The following is a 21458-nucleotide window of genomic DNA, read 5'->3' as shown; positions in this document are numbered from 1 at the left end:
TTAACTAGACCGTCCAATCCGGCCTATTTAAGGCCTATTCTTAATAATTCGAACCGTTCAATGTATAAAATTTATAAAATATTGTATCTTTTTTGTATGTACACATTTTGTTTATAATTCTTGCTTGTCTTTGACCAAAGTAGTCTTCTTTCCTTGTCTCACTCTCTCTTGGTTTTTTTTTTTTTTTTAATTATAAATATTAGGAAAATATTATGTACCCCAAATAATTTATTAATTTTTTTTATCAAATCTCTCACATGGATGTAAGATCTATACAAACTCACACATGTGTGTAGGTCCTACAACCATGTGAGAGATTTGACAAAAAATTTGATAAATTATTTAAAATTCCTAACATAACTCTAAATATTAAGAGATGTAAAATAAATCATTCTATTCAAGTTGTTTACCACATTAAAAATCCATTTGAAATATGTTCATTATGTAAATAAATTAAATTTGAACATATTTTAACACAATAATTTTTTTAACTTATTTTGTACTTCCAAGATTATTATATAATTTTCCTTCAAATAATTAAAGACTAAAAAACCAAATCACTCAATCAACTCGATTTAGCTTGTTAAAAGTTAACTAGAGAACTAGTTGAACAAGTCCAAACAAATTTTAAAAATTATTAAATTTTCAATTAAATTTCAACAACCTATCACTCAATTTGTTGATGGCTCTAGGTGAGTGTCTTGTTAAGAACATATTGTGGAGGGTGTACAAGATCGCACCATTTTTTTTTTCCTTTTTCTTGCTCCAAAAACTCTGATTATTAACAATGCTTTGTCTTATTCAAGAATGAAAAAACATGGTGCTTTGACATTCTTTACTTTCCTCATCACTTAAAAAATTTTAAAAAGTAAATTAATTCTCTCATATTCATATTCACATCTCAACCTGAGAGAACTTAAGAAGCCCATCACAAGTTCTATTTTAATAATCCGAACTGTTCATTTTATAAGATCTTCAACATATATCATTCATCAAAAAAATTAAATCAATTCGATAATCGTAACATTTTTATTTTATCATGTTTGTCTCTAAAAATAAATAAATAATCTATTTTTAAAATTATATTTATCATCTATTTTTTTAGATAAAGGTTAGGATTATCGGATTAAACTAATTTTTTTAATGAACAATCAAATGAACAATTTGGAGAAGATTTAAAATAAAAAAACAAACATGAAAGAAGCAAGCTAAGAAACAAAAATGGTAGACTTTTGACTAAAAAATTATCACCAGAGATCGGCAACCGTTCGTTTGCCTCTAATACAACTGATGAATCATTTTTAACGTGCTTCTAAACCTCATCAGAGAATGATCACTAACTATTGACATGACATCTAAACTGTGTTTCACAAACCAGAAAAATCAGCATCTTGCAGAGCTAATTCATCTTGCAGAGCTAGTTCACAGAAACTGTAAGAGTTTACAGAAAATGGATTACCAAATACCAAATTTTGGAGAGCCTGTGACAGCAATGAGACGAGCCTACATTAACAATCTATAGAGAGCTCAATCCTTTCTCCATCAGGACGATGCACAAAAGGCAAAGGCTCGTGATCCAAAACACAATTATCCTCGGTCGCATTCAAGAATTCTTCCACGATTAATTTCCTGATTTTCCGTCTCAATTTGGATGCTTCTTGAGGTTGGAACCAATTCTTACCAAACTGAGAATGAAACGTGGTAATCAAAAGAAAACACTAATGTGTAAGAACGAAGCTAAACCAATTAAGAAGTCGACATAAAATTTCAGTAGAAGAAGGAATGAAATACTCTACCATTGCTAAATCTTGCTTTTTCAGTCTTTGAGGAGCCTCGTCAATGAAACGTTCCATAAAGAAAAGAACAAACGGACCACAGTCATAGTCATTTCTCTGTTGCGGAACCTGGCAGAGAGTGATGGAAAAAAAACAGAAAAGGTAAAACTTTGAACCAGAAACTCGCCAGAAATGAATTTTGAACTAACTGATGCAGATTTTCTTATTCTGTTTACAGCTTAAAGTTCTCAAAAAGAACTGTACTTGAGCTCGTGCATGTCTACTTCAAGAATTTGATTCACCATTCTTGTATCTTTCATTGAGGTTTAGAAACAATACCATAAATCCCACAAGTTTGGGATAATTACACTAAACTACTTTTTAGTAAGGCTAAAACAATTGGAACTAATGCAGATGGTGTAGATACAAACAAAAAAAAGTAAAATATATATTTCAGTATAAGAGAGATGTCAACATCATTTTTCTATCCATATTTATTCATTTATCACCCAAAAAAAAAAAATCATTTTTCTATCCATAAAACTAACGAATTATTGATGAAAATGGAACTAAGTGTTAACATGAATTAAAATCTTAAGAGAGCCCAATGTTAATATGCCAAACTTGTGGGGCTCAATATATTTTTTAAAACGTCAAGAGAGGTTAGCGTAATTTACCCTTAAATAGAAGCACAAGCATTAGGCATAAAGTAACACCAAATTTCAGGCAATAAAGAAAGAGATTTACCGCAATTCTTTTTTCCTCGATTCTACGAGGGAGATTTTCCCATATTCTGTATGCAATAGGAAGATCTGGAGGAGCCTCTCCTTGGTTCAGATACTTCCACTCTTCTATCAAAAAGCTGCAGAGAACAAATCACACAGTTCTTAAGTAAGTTTAAACAAGCTTCAAGTTAAAAAAGGGCACTAAATGAAAAATTACACAACAAAAAGGTTTCTGACGGTTTTGCGGCCTAACAAACTTCTCATTTGATTTCATAAAAACGAGAAGCATTGAATGAGAATAAAATACTGACACACAACATCGTAGAATTGATAAATAAAACATAAATTAATCAAGGGTGTCAAGTGATGTGCTTGTCAAAGGTAAAGAAGCGAGAAGAGAAACATGGAAAAAGAAAAAAGGAAGAATTTTTTTTTTTTCCCCTCCTCATGCTCCATTCCCTTACAGTTATTAAAATTGTCACAATTGCCCATAAAATCCCCCTGCTGTTTTTTTTTTTTTTTTAAAGAAAAACTGACACCTCTCAAGTAATCTCTCATCTTGTAAAGTTGTTGTTTACTTTCCACAACACAAGAATGGTCAATTTTTAGACTCCAACTGCTCACTCTGTATCATTGATAGAAGGCTTGCATATTGAGACAGCCAACAGTTTCTAAGAACAGTCATATGTTGTTACTTTCAAGGGCTTTCTGTATCTCACCTTTTAATGTTATCAAATATTGATTTACTAAAGTGAAGTCCAAGAGAATCCAAATGAAGTATGACGGGTCCTGATTCATCTTCCTTGTCTGGGATGCAAATAATAACCAAACTCCAATGAAGGCTGCATTAAAAAAAATATAAATTAATTAAAAAAATGAAGCACCAAAAAATAGTACAGAAATTTGCAGGAACTAAAGCAATTAGAGAAAAGAGATTGAAACAGAGAACTGATGCACAATAAGAAGTGTGGTGTGTAATATCAACTTCTTTCATGAAATAACAAAGAAGCATCATTTTCAACCAGTAAGCATTAATAAATGATAATCATTCTTTTTCTAAGTTTCTATTCATATATGAAGGAATCAGACTCCAACATTCACTCAAACAACTTACATTAACTTTAAGAATACCAATGTCACATTCATACAGACGTCAACATTAACTCAAACAACTTACTTTTCATGTATTGGAAGAAGTATATATGCTTTATGAAATATATTGACACCTTTCCACCACCTCCTGAACTTGACAAATGAACTTTCCCCATCACTCTGCCACAAATCATCAGGATAGACAAGTTATTAACACAAGATGTAATGTGCAACACAAGGATTAGCATCCAGATAAAAAAAAATATTAATGTTAAAGCACCATTTTAGTTTGATGGATACTTAACCATGAAGATTCAAATTATATTGCCTTTCCACTAAGTTTCTGGGTGGGAAAAAACAAAAAACAAAAAAAAACAAGAGTCTCGTTACACCTGACTATATGTACTCCCAGGAAAAGTGTAATCCCTGGAAAAAATTTGCATCGTAATGCGTGAAGAGCCAAAGCTTCACCCAAAAAATAAAAAGAAAGAAAGAAAAATGTTTCAAGCAAAACAATGTCTCTATACGCTTCTCTTTCTTTTTTTCCATCAGGAAATATTGCACACCAAATTTACAACTCAAGTACCTACATTTACTAGCTTCAGAAAATTCACAAAAAAAAAAAAAAAAAAAAAAAAAAAAAAAAAAACCTGATAATTACAATCATAAATTGAAATCAAGATCTTAACTAGGAGAATGAAGAATAGTTTTTGGAAAAACTTCAGTGAGAAAGAGATACCTTCCTGAATACAGCCTCATTGAGTTTGCTGTAGAAGTATGTGTTGAAAAAGTGATAACCACTTCTTGCACTATCTGTTGGAGAAGTTAGCCGCTGCAGATGTCTAGCCAAAGGCAGGAAATTATGATAAAATAATAACTTGAATAGTAATTCATGCTGAAATTTTTCCCACTAGTGTAACTAACATATTATTAAAACATGACAGGCATGAAACAGCCCTGCAACTTACCGGATGTAAAAATTCATAATAGTTGATGACAGAAAGGCTTCTGGAGCAAGGCATTCCATGTCTGAGTAATGAATTTCTATTGATTCTGGATCATCACTGTGCCCAAAAAAAAACAAAAAAACAAAAAAAACAAAAAGGCTACAATCAATACAGATATTATATCTTATAAAAGAACTCTTCATAGAAATTCGTACTCCATGTTATCTTTTGGGACATGGCATACCTTGAAGGATAGTAGATCTTACTCTCTTTCATGCTGAAATAAAAGAAGCAGTGGATCAAAATTACTGCTGACCTCCAAACCACATACTCACAAACAGAGATATCAAGGGAAAAAATAATTAGTAAACCCTAGTTGAATGATCTATTTACCATTCAACTGTTTTATCTGCTTGCTCCATCGACTCTATGAACTGAGGTTCCTCCTCATCCACTAGAACAATTGGTTGTCCCTGTTCAATTATAATTGGCACATATTAGATCCATGAACTCTAGACCCTATACATAGAAACAAAATAAAAGTTATAGAGGTGTAGTTCTCAGGAGAACAACCAAAAAAACGAACATATTGCATAAGGTAAAAGAGGTCAACCAACTCAAATCTTCTAACAGCACACACTACTCAAATTCAAAGAGTTGTAACTTAAGCAGTGGAAAATTTCCCTATACAGCTCAAAATGTCCCAATGAAACATGCCATTTAACTTGAACAAACAGCAGCAACTGAAGTAGTGTTTAATAACACAACAAATACCAAACATATCAGACAAGATGTTGTAGAATTAACAAATTACACGATATGAATGCTACAGGTATTTTCCTGGAATACAAAATATAAGACCACCAAGGCACCAATAATAACAACTTTCTTTTATATGTCAAGTAATGTATTAAAAAAGAAGCCACAGGCACAACCTTTACACCAAGTTTAACCCAAAATTGAGCTCTCCTATAAAACCTTAAGAGCAAAAGAGGATTCACAAAAAATTGGTGTCGTCTACACCAAATATGAAAACTATGCAATAAAAATATTAAGAATTTGTATCCCCAACTCTGTTTCTACAACTTTGCCTCAGCGCATGCACTGATCATACAATAGAATCCACTTGAATTGGAGGATAGAGAACTTAAGCGATTTTCAATAAAGATCAAATTTGTGATCCTATTAGTAGAAAAATAGTATGGTACCACAAACAAAATTAGGAAAAATATATATATCAGGAGATCTTTAAACAAGAGATTCTTGTTCAATTTTCATAGCAGGATGAATTTCAGCCAACGAGACTGGATTACAACTTCCATGGTTGCATATCAAATACTCCTCTCTCTGTTTCCTTTTCATTGATTGTATTCAACACGACTTTAAATTGATAATTAGGTATATAACATTGTTGGTTGCTTTGTCTACCCATAGCTTGCGTCAATTGTGCTCAGAGTATACTACATTTCTGTTAACATGAGAAAACAAACCAAAATTTCATAAGCTTTCTACCCCAGTTTGTATTCGTCAAAGCAAAAAAAATAAAGTCATAAGCTGTGTAGAACCCAATATCAAGGTTAAAACCTTCATAATTTTATGAACTAATCTTCTAAAACATTTCAGTTCCTGCTGTTAACAAATTGAAAGAGAATATCCTTTCATTTCTTCAATTTAACTTTCAAGATAGAGTAACGTTCACATCTCCTTTTCTCAGATTTTGTAGTCCAAAAAAGAAACTTATGAGCGAACAAAGAGTACTTTTTAACTTCGTCGTGATTTTTTCTTTTTTTGCTGTGTAATAATTAATATGTACATAAACACGCAAGGCCATGAGCATTTGTCCAAGCAATTTTGCTTTGAAATCTGAGCACAGAAGGATAGAAAAATCATCAATTAAAGAGCATTTGAAACAATGGAATTTAAGAACAAAGGCAGTCCCAAAGGATTCCCAATAAGACAAAGCAAATTTCAAAAACAAAAATGAAAGTGCCATTTGATGCGCACATTCTGAGTTTCACCTGGGTCAAAATAATGTAAGGAATAACAACATAAAGAGAAAGAACATATAAAGAAGGAAAATGGGAAGAACTTACATTCCTAGGCCTCAAACCATTCAAAGGCATGACTTTAGAAGTCTTCTCCCTAGAAAGAAAGTGAAAAAAAATCAAAATCATGATATGCACTTCTTCAAGTTAAGCACTGATACTAGAGAGACATCGACAAAGAAAAATATGGAAATAAAGATTCAGAGAGGACAACAAAGAGAGAACAAATTTTGATTTTAAAAGAGTTGTGGAAGGAAAAGCAAACAACAGTAGGATGTAATCCCTTTCACTTTTTATCCTTTCCAAAATTGCATATATACTTGTTACCAAAGCTTTTCAACAAGATTTGGCTTCCATGCAGCCCATGAGACAAAAAACTCGCCAGCAATAATTTGGCCAACATTATCATGACCAATAGAGTTCCACATATTCAAATCAATGCAATAGAAGCCTTTACCATTTCAGTTATAGTGCAACATTTTCAGCTTATCAAGAATGCCCTTCTAGTATATTTTCAATATTCAAATTAAACACTTCGTGCAATTTATCAACAAAAAAAAAAAAATTGAAGACTTCATGCAAGAAAAAAATAACAATAAAAATTCCAATTCAAATGCAGCAAAACATTTTAAAATAGGTTCAACTTTGCCATACCACTAAACTCATATTCAGTATGGCTAGAGCAATGCCACCATAACAAACTCAAAAGCTGAACACCCCTCAATTAATGCCTCACATTTATGCACTACAGAAAGCTGTCACATGGAAACATGCAGCATTACATAGCTCACTATACATATACATAAACATGCATAACATGAGTGTCCATAGATAACTTATTTTTAAAATTAGGATTAGAGGTGAGGCAACACATTTGGAAAAATATCCATACTTTTTAGTAGAGACAAAACCAAACCAATCACAAAATTAAAATTAAAAAATAACTACGGAGAGGGAAATAATCCATACTTCATAGAGAAAGAGCCAGACAACTTTTCCTCAACAAGATGAGCAGAATGAGTAGAACGTCCACCATTGTGATCACCATCTGAGAATACATGTTTACCAGCATCAACAGACAAGCTGGTAGGGCATTGAAAGGATGACTGCTTTGAAGATAATACACTCTTGCGTCTTTCCCTTGGTGAAGACTTCCCATTAAGTCTCATTTTCCGGCTGTCACAACGACCCATATATGATAGTTCTTTTTCAAATGCATTAACTGTCCTACTATCTGTTTGCTACATAAATAAAAAAGTGTTCAAACAGTTACATTGTTTTGTCAAAAGGATCCCACCAGACCAGGAAAATAAAAATATTCAAGTTCAGTAGTCCACCATACGTTTTCTTCCAACTTTCTGCAAAAATGTGTGCTGAATAAGGACTGTGATGGAACCTCTTGCCTAAAGCCACCTGATGCACCTACAAAACACATTTTTTTTAGAAGTAAATAACTATTGTATTAGACAACAAACATCGAGGGGATGCCACTCATGAACATCAAACAAAACTAATGCTCAAGTCACAAAGGACCCAACAAAACTATAAGCACCTTAGAAAACTAAATAATCAACTAAGTCCAAAAATAGGTCCAGGTTAGATCTAATCCCCCCGGCTAACCAAATATACAAAATGACAATAAAAGAACTCCTCAAGCTGAAAACGTGATGGGAAGTTGAGAAGTGTAGCGATGTGTGTCTATGCAAGAGACGCTGAAGGAAGTTGAGAAATCTACATATGTTTTTAATCAAGGGGTATTTGTTCACACTCCTTTTCCAATATGTGAATAAGATTTTCTTAATATTTTGATATTATAAAATATTTATGAATGTAAAAAAAAAAATAGTTACTTACCAAAAATAATGAAGAAGTAGTTACTATTTTTATGTATAAGTATACTTATAAAAATATGTCTTTGTTGGCATATCCATACAATATTACTATGTTGTATCTATGTCCCATATTTGTATCCATGCTTCATAAAGAGCATTAATTGACCAAAATCTACCTCTTATTTAACAGGTATATTGTCCAAATCTAAGTATTCAATCAAGACTCAGGTCCACAACAGCAATCACCTAATATTTAGACCAACAGGAGTTGATTCAGTGGGTAAAGTAAAGACCTTCGAATTCCTCGCTCAAAGCCCGGGATCGAGTCTCCATAGCCCCTTGTTGGGGTTAAGCATACTTCTTAGTGTCCAGAGCACGCAGGGGCCTTAGCTTCAGCCCCAACGTAGGTGTAGTGGAGTTCTCTACTCTCTGGCGTACATGTGAAGTAGCCTATCTACATATCCATTTTCTTAATCAAAAAAAAAAAAATCACCTAATATTTAGACATGAAAAGCCTCCACAGAAAGGGGGTTACCAACAATAAAAAAGGTAAAGCAAGGATTAAAATAAAAGAATGTATTCAAATGTTAACAGAAAGGCATTCAGATACTCACTGGTAAAAGATGAGCTTTTGGATTGTATGTGCTTTTGACATCCATCATCAACCTGTCCAATATTAATCATGACAAACTTAGATCGAAACATAAAATGCATGTCACTAAGATATCAAGAATAGCTTGCATATACACTCCCAAATTTATAGGAGTTCAAACCTCCAAAATAAATAAATATAATAAATTGGTAAGCAACTCTATAATCTGTGGTGCCACAATTAGAGCAAACATTTACAAAATAGAGGAAAAGTGAAACAATTCTGAAGCATCCAGCATCAATAAACCAGGACTGGAGATGAGCCATAAAAATAGGTAAAATGACAGAAGTTTTGCAATTCCAATAATTACAATAGACTAACATGAAATTGAATAATATATAATTATTATGTACCAACTATAACATTCATGCAATTCACATTTCCATTCAAATGAAAAATGAAAGAAGCGTAACCTTTTCCACCCGGCGTACTTTCCGGCGCTCTCTCTCCTCTTCGAGACGCTTGAGATTAGCCCTCAGCTTCACACCGCCGTCGGCCAATCGGGGACCTAGGGTTTCGACACTGCGTTTCTGCCTGGTAATTGCCATCTCGAGCTCCCCATCCGTCTTTCCCTCTAGTTCTTCCCTCTGCGATTGTTCCTGTTAAAGATCAAACAAAGTTCCCAAATGAAATCGAACAAGATATAATTAGACCATTTCCAATCCTTACTCTCTCTTTTTCATCAAATTTAAAAGAAAATTTTGTTACTCTCTCTTTTTCATCAAATTTAAATGAAAATTTAGTTAAAAACTTGATTTGATATGTAAACTCTTTTAAAATTCCAAATTTGTCCTTTAAAACTTACCTTAATCATTATTTTATGAGGCAAAAAAATCAATTAGAATCGTTACTTTTTAATAAATTTGTCAAATTTAAGTAAAAATATAATAAATTTGATGAAATTGTTGGAGCACACTTTTGAAGATATGCATATATGTGAACAATATTATATTGAAGCAATACGCATTTGCATTCAATATTAAAAGTGAAAGAAGACCTTTTCCACTTGTCTGAGATTCTCGCTCTCTCTCTCGTCGTCGAGGAGCTTGAGACTAGCCCTCGGGGGACCGAGGGTTTCACTATCCCTCTTTCCTTCGAGTCCTTCCCTCTGCGACTGTTCCTGTCGATCGCCTCCCACTGGCGGCCGCGACGGCGCGGCGGCGGCGGCGGCGGTGGTGGTGGTGGTGACGACCAGAACCGGCGGAGGCTCGTCTTCGCGGCGGGGTCCATTCTTGGTTTTCTCTTCTTCCATGGTTGTGAATATATACACAGTCACTGTTTCCACTGATTGTGTAATATTTGATCAGATGCCTCTCTCTCTCTCTCTCTCTCTCTCTCTCAATGGAGATTTGACCTTTTACTACATACCTAAACAAATTACTAAACAAATTACTAGGCCTCGTTTGGAACACTTCTTTTTGATTAAAAAATCAAAAAATTATTAAATTAGTTAAAAAATTAATAATTTATATTAAAAAGTTAAAAAAAAAATTCTCTTTATTTTTTTACATATTTTTATAAAAAATTAAAAAATTATCCTAAATATATTAGTTTTTTTTAACTCATATTTTAATCATATAACCAAAAAAATTACTAAATTAACCTATTCTCAAACAAGATATATTCTAAATTTAATTTAAGTCGGGTTTATATTACCAAAATTAAATAAAATATATTCTCAGTCTCAGCCCAATTTATACTTTATTCTCAAATCTGTTTTAAAATCTGATATAGAAAAGTTTTACTCTGACATATAATAATTTTAAAATTCCTCTAATAAGGACACAAATAAATTTTATCTAAGCAACTTAACTAATACAAAAAATATATTAAATCTCTCTTACTATCTAAAATTTAGAAATAAATGTTTCACTAATTTTTTCTAAAGTAAAAAAATGAATAAATTTTAATTTAATATAAGTTTTTTTAAAAAATTACAAATAAATAATAAATTTTATAAATATTAATAATTAAAATTATAAATTTTTTTCTGAATATATTAATTTTTTTATAGTACAACTAATGGGTAATTTTCTTTGAAAAATCACAAATCCAATTATATGGTTGAGATATTATTTAATATAACTATTTTACAAATTTTAAAATCATAAAATATAATTACTTTAATGGGTTAAGTGCCTATTTAAAGATTAGTAGTTTAATTATTTGAACAATTATATAATTTTGTTTAAAAGTTTATCTCATAATATAAATTTATTGAACCTACTATTACATATTATTGGTGTCAGAATACATTAATATCAATATGCAATATATTTTTATACATCAAGAATTATTGAGTCTCTTTTCATGTGTCACAAATATCTTGCATGGTAAAAAATATAACATTAGTCATTAGTATATTTTCATTTAGGGAGCTTTTTCCATAAATTCATCTTTTATTACTTATGTTCCATCCAATCTATATTCTTTTTGACTATTCCATTAGGTTCTATTTGAGATAAGAAGATCAAAATATCATTTTCATTTACTTATGTTCTATTTAATTCATATTATTTTCTTATGTTTCAATAAGTCCTATGGGTGACATAATTACCAAAATACCCCTAATGTGAATGTTCATATCGTCAATGTGTAGGGGCCCGGCCCATGTACAATGTGAATATTCACATTGACATGTTAACATTCACATTGATAGAAGTGTAAAATTAGCCCGCGGCCCGGGACGAGCCCAGTCCGGCCCATGACAATGTGAATATTCACATTGACATATTAACATTCACATTGATAGGACTGTAAAATTGGCCCGCGGCCTGTGGGCGGCCCGAAGCCCGCCCGTTGCCGGGGCGGGCCCGGCCCATTGATAATGTAAATATTTACATTGACATGTTAATATTCACATTGATAAGAGTCTAAAATTGACTCGCGTCCTATGGGCAGCCCGAAGCCCGTGGGCGAGCTCGGCTCAGCCCGTGACAATGTGAATATTCACATTGACATATTAACATTCACATTGATAGGAGTGTAAAATTGGTCCGCGGCCCGAAGCCCGCCCGCCATGACAATGTGAATATTCACATTGACATATTAACATTTACATTGATAGGAGTGTAAAATTGGCCTGCGGCCCGAAGACGACAGCCTCGGGTCGGGCCGGTGGGCCTAGGCCTAGGCTCGAGCTTAGGCCGAGCTTGGGCGGGCCTGGCCATTTTTTTTTAATTCTTTTTAATTTTTTCTACCAAAATTTTATTATTTTCCATAAAAAAAGACATTGTGCCTCGGGCGGGCTGGGTCTCGGACCGAGCCTTGAATGGGCCTTAAGCGGGCCGATGGGCCGGGCCAGGCTTCAAAGTGATGGCCTGGCCCTAGCCTAAGGTCTCGGACATGCTCGGACCCGGACCCAAACGAGCCTGCTCCGGGCCGTGGACGGGCTTCGAGTAGTTCACGGGCGACGGACCAATTCTACATTCCTATCAATGTACAAGTTAACACGTTAATGTGAATATTCACATTGTCAACGGGCCTGGCCGGGCCTTTCTCGGGCCGCGAGCGAGCTTCGACCAACGGGCAAATTTTACACTCCTATCAATGTTAATGTTAATATGTCAATGTGAATATTCACATTGTCACGGTTCGGGCCAAGCCTACCTCGGGCTGCGGTCGGGCTTCAGGCCGCCCACGGGCTGCAGGCCAATTTTACACTCTTATCAATGTGAATGTTAACGTATCAATGTGAATATTCACATTGTCAATGGGCCGGGCTGGGCCCGCCCCGGGCTGCAGGCGGGCTTTTGGCGGCCCATGGGCCGCGGACCAATTTTATACTCTTATCAATGTGAATGTTAATATGCCAATGTGAATATTCACATTGTCAACAGGCCGGGCCGGGCCCGTCCCGGGCCGCCCACAGGCTGTGGGCGGGTTTCGGGCAACCACAAGGCACGGGCCAATTTTATACTCTTATCAATGTGAATATTAACATGTTAATGTGAATATTCACATTGTCAGCAGGCCGAGTCGGGCCTGCCCCGGGCTGCCTACGGGCCGTGGACAGGTTTTGGGCAGCCACGGGGCGCGGGCCAATTTTGTACTCTTATCAATGTGAATATTCACATTGTCAACGGGTCAAGCCGACCCCGAGCTGCCACGGGCCGTGGAAGGGTTTCGGGCAGCCACGGGGCGCAGGTTAATTTTACACTCTTATCAATGTGAATGCTAACATGTCAATGTGAATATTCACATTGTCAACGGGCCGCGGGCGGGCTTTTGGCTGCCCACGGGACGCTGGCCAATTTTATACTCTTATCAATGTGAATATTAACATGTCAATGTGAATATTCACATTGTCAACAGGTCGGGCCGGGCTTGCCCCGGGCCGCGGGCGGGCTTTTGGCCGCCCATGGGCCGCGGACCAATTTTATACTCTTATCAATGTGAATGTTAACATGTCAACATGAATATTCACATTGTCAACGGCCCGGACCGGGCCCGGACCGAGCTGCCCATGGGCCGCGAGCGGGTTTCGCGCCGCCACGGGACGCGGGCCAATTTTACACTTCTATTAATGTGAATGTTGGCATGTCAATGTGAATATTCACATTGTCAACGGGTCGGGCCCGTCCTGACTCGCAGACGGGTTTCGGGCCGCCCACGGGCCAATTTTACATTCCTACCAATGTGAATTTTAAAATATAAATGTTCACATCATAAAATTGCTAACCGTTCAAAAAATATTTATAAGGGTATCAAAATTAAATATAAGGGCATAAGTATCCAAGAAAATAGTGTAAATCAAGAAAAAGGATTTTATGGAATAAAACTATACATACATGGGATTAAATGAGTTAAAAAATTCCTTCATGAACTTTTTGGGTTAAAACATTTCTAAATGGGATTTATCAATAATTTTCCCTTTCATTTATGTAGAAAAATTTGAATAATTTTTTTAAGAAAATAGAATGATATCATACCTTAGGCCCCGTTTGGTAGAGTTATGGGAAAGTGATTATAGATTATACCTTAACAGATTATGGCTTATAGCTGTAAACATAAGCTGTTAACCTGTTTGGTGCAACTATGGAATCATGGATTTAAGCAGCAAAGTAGTATTTGGTTGATAAACTGTAAAATAGCTTTTTACTGCGTAATTGTCCTTTTTGCCATTACATGATATAAAAATGATTATTTTGTCATTTTTTTAGTTTTAATTTTAAAAAAATTATTTCATTAATAAAAGTTAATGTAATTGGTATTAAAAAAATTATCATTTCATTTTAAATTATTTCATTAATAAAATATAATTTTAAATTAGTAGTTAATGTAATTAGTGGCAATTATTAGTTTAATAAGCATCAATTAATAGTAAAATTATTAATTTTTTTCATTAATAGTTTAATAAGCTGTAAAAAATTATTAATGTAAAAAATTATTAGTTTAATAAGCATCAATTAATAGTTTAATAAGCTGTAAAAAATTAATAGTTTAATTAGTTTAATAAGCATCAATTAAAATTATTTCATAAGCTGTAAAAATTTATTTCATTAATAAGCATCAATTAATATTAATAGTTCCATTAAAATTATTAATAGTTTCATTAAAATTATTAATAGTTTCATTAATAAGCATCAATTAAAATTAATAGTTTCATTAAAAAATTATTTCATTAATAAGCATCAATTAAAATTAATAGTTTCATTAAAAAATTATTTCATTAATAAGCATCAATTAAATTTAATAGTTTCATTTAATATAAGTTATTTCATTTTTTTCTTCAATTTTAATTTTTTTTTAAAATTATGTTTATGTTTTTATTAAATTTTTTCCATTACAATTAATAATTTATTAATTTAATAGAAGTTATAATATTCATTTTTTTATTTCATTTAATATAAGTTATTTCATTTTTTTTCTTCAATTTTAATTTTAAAAAAATTTGTGATTCTATTCTTATTAATTTTTTTCATTTCAATTTTAATTTTTATTAATTTCATTTTTTTAAAACTTTTTTCCATTACAAACCCTAGCTACCGCCACCGGTGGCTAAGGTTTCATATCGCAGATCGCGATGGCGACGGCGGCGATCAGATCGCGAAGAGAAAGATGAGGCGACGATGGTGATCGTGGTTAGGTTTTCAGATCGCAATCACGACGTCGATGGTTGTGGTGACGGAAGGCGGTGACGGAGCAAATCGTGCCCTAGCCACTACCTTTAGTTCGTGAGAGTGAGAGTGAGAGAGAGAGCTCTGCTTTGAGATCGTGACACGACGGTGAACTTTGGTTTCAGATTGCGACAGTGTGGATCGATCGTGACGGTGAGCTCTGGTTTGAGATCGCGATGGGACAGTGAGCTCTGGTTTGAGATCGCGACAATGAGCTCTAGTTTGAGATCCTCACGTCATCGATGGCGGTGGTTAGGGTTAGGGTTAGGGTTGTCGACGCCGGAAATCGCCTGCGCACGCTGGAAATCGCCTTCGTCTCTCTCTGGTTCGTGAACAGTGTTGAGATGTGGTGTATATATAGTGGCATTTTCGTAAATAATAGAGATTATAAGGGGCATTTAAGTCATTTTAGCACCCAATATGCAGCTGTGCGCTTAAGCTATAAACTTAAGCATCCCCAGACCCACTTTCCAAATAAGTTGAAAATTAGCGTCATTTAAGCTATAAGTTGGTGAAATCAGCTAAGCCAAACACATGTTTTTAGCTTAAATTAAGTTAAAAATTGAAATAAGCTGTTTATAAGTTCTACCAAACAGGGCCTTAATATATTTGATAGGAATTTCACAATTATTTTCACGATTTTTATGGATCTATACTTATAAATGTTTGTAATGCCACTTTCATGAAACTGTCAAGTTACATAATTTATTATGTCATCAGTTAGTAATCAGTGTATGATAAAAATTGATCGAAACTTTTTATTTGATATACTTACTTTCTGCATTATTGAGTTGTTGCGATAATATTTGGACGTCATTTGATTTTTTTTGCGTAGAGAACATATTGCAATAGATCTTCTGTAGTGTTTCATTCATCATTTTTTATTTTTTTCTTACTCACTATTATAACTAATTGTAATAAATAAATAAAAAATGATAAGTAAGAATTTGAGGAGATATTTCTTTAAAGGGTACAACACCAAGCGCTATAAGTAAACTGTGACTCGGCCTTATCTCGGACCTCCGCCACTATGACTCGGCCTCATCCCGGACCTCCACCACGACAAGATACTAGCCCCAACCTAGGCTAATAATCCCCTCATTCCCCAGTACCCGAACCTCCGCCACCATGACTCGACCTCATTCCGGACCTCCGCCACGACAAGATACTAGCTCCAACCCAGGCCAATAATCTCCTCCCACCCCAGCACCTGCCTGCAAGCAGCATGCCCTATAAGGAAATTGAATTTGAGAGCTTATCCTAACATCAAATTGAAAAGCTCAGCTCACATTTCTCCTTAAGACCCAAGTGTTAAGGAAATGAAAATTGGAGTCTTATAACCAGCACATATAGGGCAATTCCAAGCAATGTGGGACACATTCCAACAGTTATAAATTTCAAAATTCATTTTTCCTCAATAATGTGATTTTTTCTGTGAAGGAAAAAAGAAATACAATTATTGTCGTGATGGAGGAATTTGGCAAAGTCTTGATTTATTATTGAAAATGTTAGTTTTAGATACTTGTTTGTATGACATGTATATATATATATATATATATATATGTATTGAACATAAATTAATAGAAGAACAGCACATAATTTCACAATTTTTTATTAACAAATATAACTGTATTACTAAAACGATACATGTTAGAAAGCATCTGATGATAATATAATATTGCGGATTGGCAATATATGAATACAATAACATATATAAATTTATATTACTAAAACGATACATGTTAGAAAGCATTTGATGATAATATAATATTGCAGATTGGCAATATATGAATACAATAACATATATAAATTTATATTTATATATATTTTTTTATATATTCATATATGTAGACATTGACATATATAAGATATTACAAAAGTAATATATAAAATATTTTGCAACAATATAATACATGTAACAATAATAGGTTAATTATTCATAATTAAATAGTTGGTCATAATGTAGATGTTTAGTGTTACATTTTTGTGTTTTTTGTGTGTGTGCACTATTTTTTAATTAGATTATTAAATTTACATAAAATGAAAAGGAATTTATTAATAATTTGTGTAAAATTAGAGATTGGATGAAAAAAGATTTTTAAAAAAAGCGAAATTTACAATGTTTTGTTTGGTTTGATTTTTCAAACTTTTGTTTTGCATTTTTTTATTTTCATGTTTTTTGTCTTTGAAATTGTTTTTTTAGTAACCCTTTTATTTATTTTTTAGATTCACTTAATTTAATAATACTTTTTTTTTTAATTTTATTTTTAGATTTAGATCCACTTAATCTAAATATACATAGAAAATAATTTGTTATGTATTCTTTTTAGGGAAAAAATTATTAATATTAAATAACAATAAGGGCAAACTTCACTTTACCCTATAGTTTGGGCCATGTGCGGATTACTCCCCTAACATTCGAATATCACCACATAACCCCTTTGTGATTGGTGGACTAAAATGCACCGTTCACTTTTCCATCAAAGTTAACGGACTGTGTAATTCAAACGCCCATACAGAGAGTAAGTTACATTTTAAGACCAAAATACCCTTAAAACATCTTTAAATTTGCAAAGGCATGCCATGGGTCTTCCTCCTTCTCTCTCTAAAATTACAACCCAAAACAAAAACCTAAATTAATTTAAACAAAATTTCTATCAAAAATTATTAGGAAATCCCATTTGGGAGAGTTTTGGATTGAGAGATCCCTTTTTTTTCTTTTTAATACTCTCACTAGCTCTGTTTGTATGGTAATGTTTACCAGCAAATCTCGTGCATTGCTGGGGTGTGGATCTTGTTACTGTTTTAGCCTTGTATTGTATGTAACGTGTTTGGTAACAAAACAGAAACACCACATCAACAACATTAACCATTCCACACCTATTACCCTCACACCACACAACCCCCAACTATCTACACAAACCATTCACACAACACTTGCCACACAAAAACAAAAACTAACCACACTAACTCCCCATATCTGAATAAACAGAACCTACACAAAAAAAAAAAAAAAACAAACAAACAAACACATTAGTTACCCCCAGACATCACCAACCACAACCACCAACCCCCCCAACACACACCCACATCATCACAACGGGATATCGGATCTCGTTCACATTGCGATCCACAGCCCAGCACCACCTAGAAATTTGCCAACAAGATCGTGTCACGACCCAAACCCAGTACCCAAAGGTTCGGCGTCGCAACATGATAAAAATAAAATAATTCAAATAATTTTGTGGTCGTAGCGCAATGGATAAATCAAATAAATTAAAATAAAATAATTGGATACCGAATGTTTATTAGAAGGAAACAGACATAGTCATTTGGGCTTTTATTTTATTCCAGATGTCCAATTAGACATGTAGACAGTACAAAAAAAAAAGGAAGAAAAAAAGAAGAAGAAAACACTGTGATTTATCTCCCATCTTGATCCCGCTAAACCTCGTCACCTCAAAGGGGTAACAGCTATAAGTACATAGCAGAGTAAGATATATTATACTGTGAGTATAGGGGCAAAAAATAGCCATGGATAGTTATTTAAGCTAAAACATTAACATAATTTAAGTTGCATAAATAAATTATTTAAGTGGCAGAAACTAAAATTTCGTAAATAACTATAACCACGGTACAGAACAGAACAGAACAGAACAGGGGTCGTTGAAGTGACAATCAGAACAGGAGTCAATGGATCCATGACAAATAGAGGACCACAAAGTGGCCAAACAGGGGGCAATGGTTTCTTTTTTAAGTCCCCTAAGGCATGGGACTCCCGTGGTGATACTTACAGAAAATAATTATTTACAAAATTATTGTCAAATAATTTCTAAAATTTAAACAAACATATCTATGGGTTTCAATTTAAGAAAATGGAGTTCAGAAAAGAATCCACATAATAGAAACATTAATATAACCATAAAACATAAATTATATAAAATAAATTATGGTAACTCAAAATATTCGTAAAATATATTATGGTAACTCAAGGTATAATATAACTCACATTAATATCAACCTTTAGCCTCTACTTTCTTATGTTTGTCTCGTTATTCGTACGCTACTCCTTGGATTTGTATTTTCCTCTATAGTTGTTCTTATTTATAGGCGTAAATGCATGGGTTCATACCAAATGGGTTGCTTTAAATTTGGCCACCTGTGTAACAGGTGGCATTCTCTCTTCCTTCACGTGGCTATTACATGGCCTAAGTTGGTACTTACTTAGTCACCATCCTATATATTAGGATGGTGATAAATCACCATTTTTTTTTTTTTACCTTTGATTTAATTCGCATTAGGCCCAAGGTTTTAATAATCTAATTAGATTACATTTTATCACCGACAACCATAACATTAATTATTATTATTATTATTATTTTTTTAATTTATATTTTTTAACACTAATAAAGAATTCTATTTATTGCAGTATTAAATTAAATTTACAAATTTGGGTGTCACATTTCTCCTATCCTTAAAAGAAGTTTGTCTCCAAACTTGATGTACCTTAGTTTTCGAAGAGGTGTCGATATTTGGCTCGCATTTGAATTTCAGTTTCCCACGTTGCTTTTTCGACACGATGGTTTCTCCATAAGACTTTTACAAGAGGTATAGTCTTATTTCGAAGGACTTGATTACAGCGATCAAGAATTTGTACTGGTTGTTCTTCATAAGAGAGATCTTCTTGAACTTTTAGGTTCTCGTAATTGACAACATGCTCTGGATCCTGAAGATATCGGCGAAGCATCGACACGTGAAACGCATTGTGGAAACTGGATAGTTCGGGTGGAAGCGCAAGGTGATATGCCACATGACCAATCATTTCTAGTATCTTGAATGGCCCGATGTAACGTGGATTTAACTTTCCTTGTTTTCCAAATCAGATAACCCCTCTCGTTGGTGAGATTCTTAGGAACACATGATCGCCCATTTGAAATTCTATGCCTTGTCTCTGTGTATCTGCATAGCTTTTCTGGCAGCTCTGAGCAGTGCGAATTTGCTGTTGGATGAACTGAATCTTATCACTTGTGATTTGCACGATTTCAGGGCCTAATAATTTCCTGTCTCCGACTTTCGTCTAACATAAAGGTGATCGACATCTTCTTCTATACAGTTTCTCGTACGGTGCCATTCCAATTCTTGCATGGTAGCTGTTATTATAGGTGAACTCCACCAAAGGTAGGTGATCATCCCAATTACCTTTGAGGTCTAGCACACATACGTAACATATTTTCCAAAGTCTGGATTATTTTTTAGGATTGCCCATCAGTTTACAGGTGATAAGCCGTGCTAAACTTCAAAGTGGTTCCTAGAGTTTCTTGCAATTTGTTCCAGAAATGAGACACGAAGCGGGGGTTTCTATCAGATACGATTGAAATTGGGGTGCCGTGCAAACGAATGATTTCCTTAATGTATAGAGTGGCGAACTTAGAGAGGGAGTACATGATTCTGATTGGTAGAAAATGTGTTGACTTCGTTAATCGATCTACGATAACCCATATTGTATCATTCTTTGAGACTGATTGCGGTACCCGACCACAAAGTCCATAGTAATGTGCTCCCATTTCTATTCAAGAATAGGGAGTGGTTGCAACAATCCTGCAGGTTTTTGATGTTCTGCTTTAACCCGTTGACAATGTAGGCATTTGGAGACGTGGCTTGCTATGTCTTTCTTCATTCTTGCCCACACCAGAAGCGTTCTTTCAGATTGTGATACATCTTCATATTGCTAGGGTGGATCGCAAACCTCGAGCTATGGGCTTCTACCAACATCTTTTTCTTAAGTTCTGGAAGGTCGGATACGTAAATTCAATTCTGAAATTTTAGCATCCTATTACTTATCGTAAAGTTAGGGTCAGGCGTGTTTCCTTGCTCCTCCTACTTTTTCTTCAAAAGTTTGTCTTCATATTGGCGGACTTTGATTTCTTTAATCAACTCAGGCTCTACGATTATGCTGACGAGCAGCCCATTGATCTCACGGGGAACGAGGGTACATGCCAAACTTTTGGTCGTCTTTCGACTTAATGCGCCTGTTACTACGTTAGTTTTGCCGAGGTGGTGATGGATTTCTATATCGTAGTCCTTCATAAATTCTAGCCATCGTTGTTGCCTCATATTTAATTTGTTCTTTGTAAACAGATATTTGAGACTCTTGTGATCTATGTAAATTTTGCAGGTTACTCTGTAGAGATAATGACGCCAGATTTTGAGGGCAAAGATTACTGCGGCTAATTCCAGATCGTGGGTAGGGTAGTTCTTCTTGTGGGTCTTT

The 21458-nt window shown here is 34.1% G+C and overlaps 2 protein-coding genes across 2 annotated transcripts; both read right to left on the bottom strand.

Moving 5' to 3' along the window:
• Positions 1–1209: 1209 nt before the first annotated feature.
• On the bottom strand, positions 1210–10432 carry LOC114320290 (ubiquitin-like-specific protease 1D). The gene is made up of 15 exons (XM_028267433.2): positions 10066–10432; positions 9482–9667; positions 9031–9082; positions 7927–8006; positions 7554–7825; positions 6633–6681; positions 4933–5012; positions 4784–4816; positions 4561–4656; positions 4332–4434; positions 3678–3772; positions 3220–3342; positions 2523–2637; positions 1797–1904; positions 1210–1685 (listed from the first exon to the last, which is right to left on the bottom strand). The coding sequence occupies exons 1-15, from the start codon at positions 10318–10320 to the stop codon at positions 1509–1511; spliced, it is 1824 nt and encodes a 607-aa protein (XP_028123234.2). The 5' UTR covers positions 10321–10432; the 3' UTR covers positions 1210–1508.
• A 9262-nt stretch (positions 10433–19694) lies between these two features.
• LOC145792056 (uncharacterized) lies at positions 19695–20009 on the bottom strand. Its single transcript, XM_082872539.1, has one exon. The coding sequence runs from the start codon at positions 20007–20009 to the stop codon at positions 19695–19697; it is 315 nt and encodes a 104-aa protein (XP_082728665.1).
• Between the last annotated feature and the right edge of the window lie 1449 nt (positions 20010–21458).

This window comes from Camellia sinensis, chromosome 5 (genome assembly GCF_055761805.1).
Source record: "Camellia sinensis isolate YWXY chromosome 5, ASM5576180v1, whole genome shotgun sequence".
Taxonomy (NCBI): domain Eukaryota; kingdom Viridiplantae; phylum Streptophyta; class Magnoliopsida; order Ericales; family Theaceae; genus Camellia; species Camellia sinensis.
This window is presented reverse-complemented; position numbering and strand designations above follow the sequence as displayed.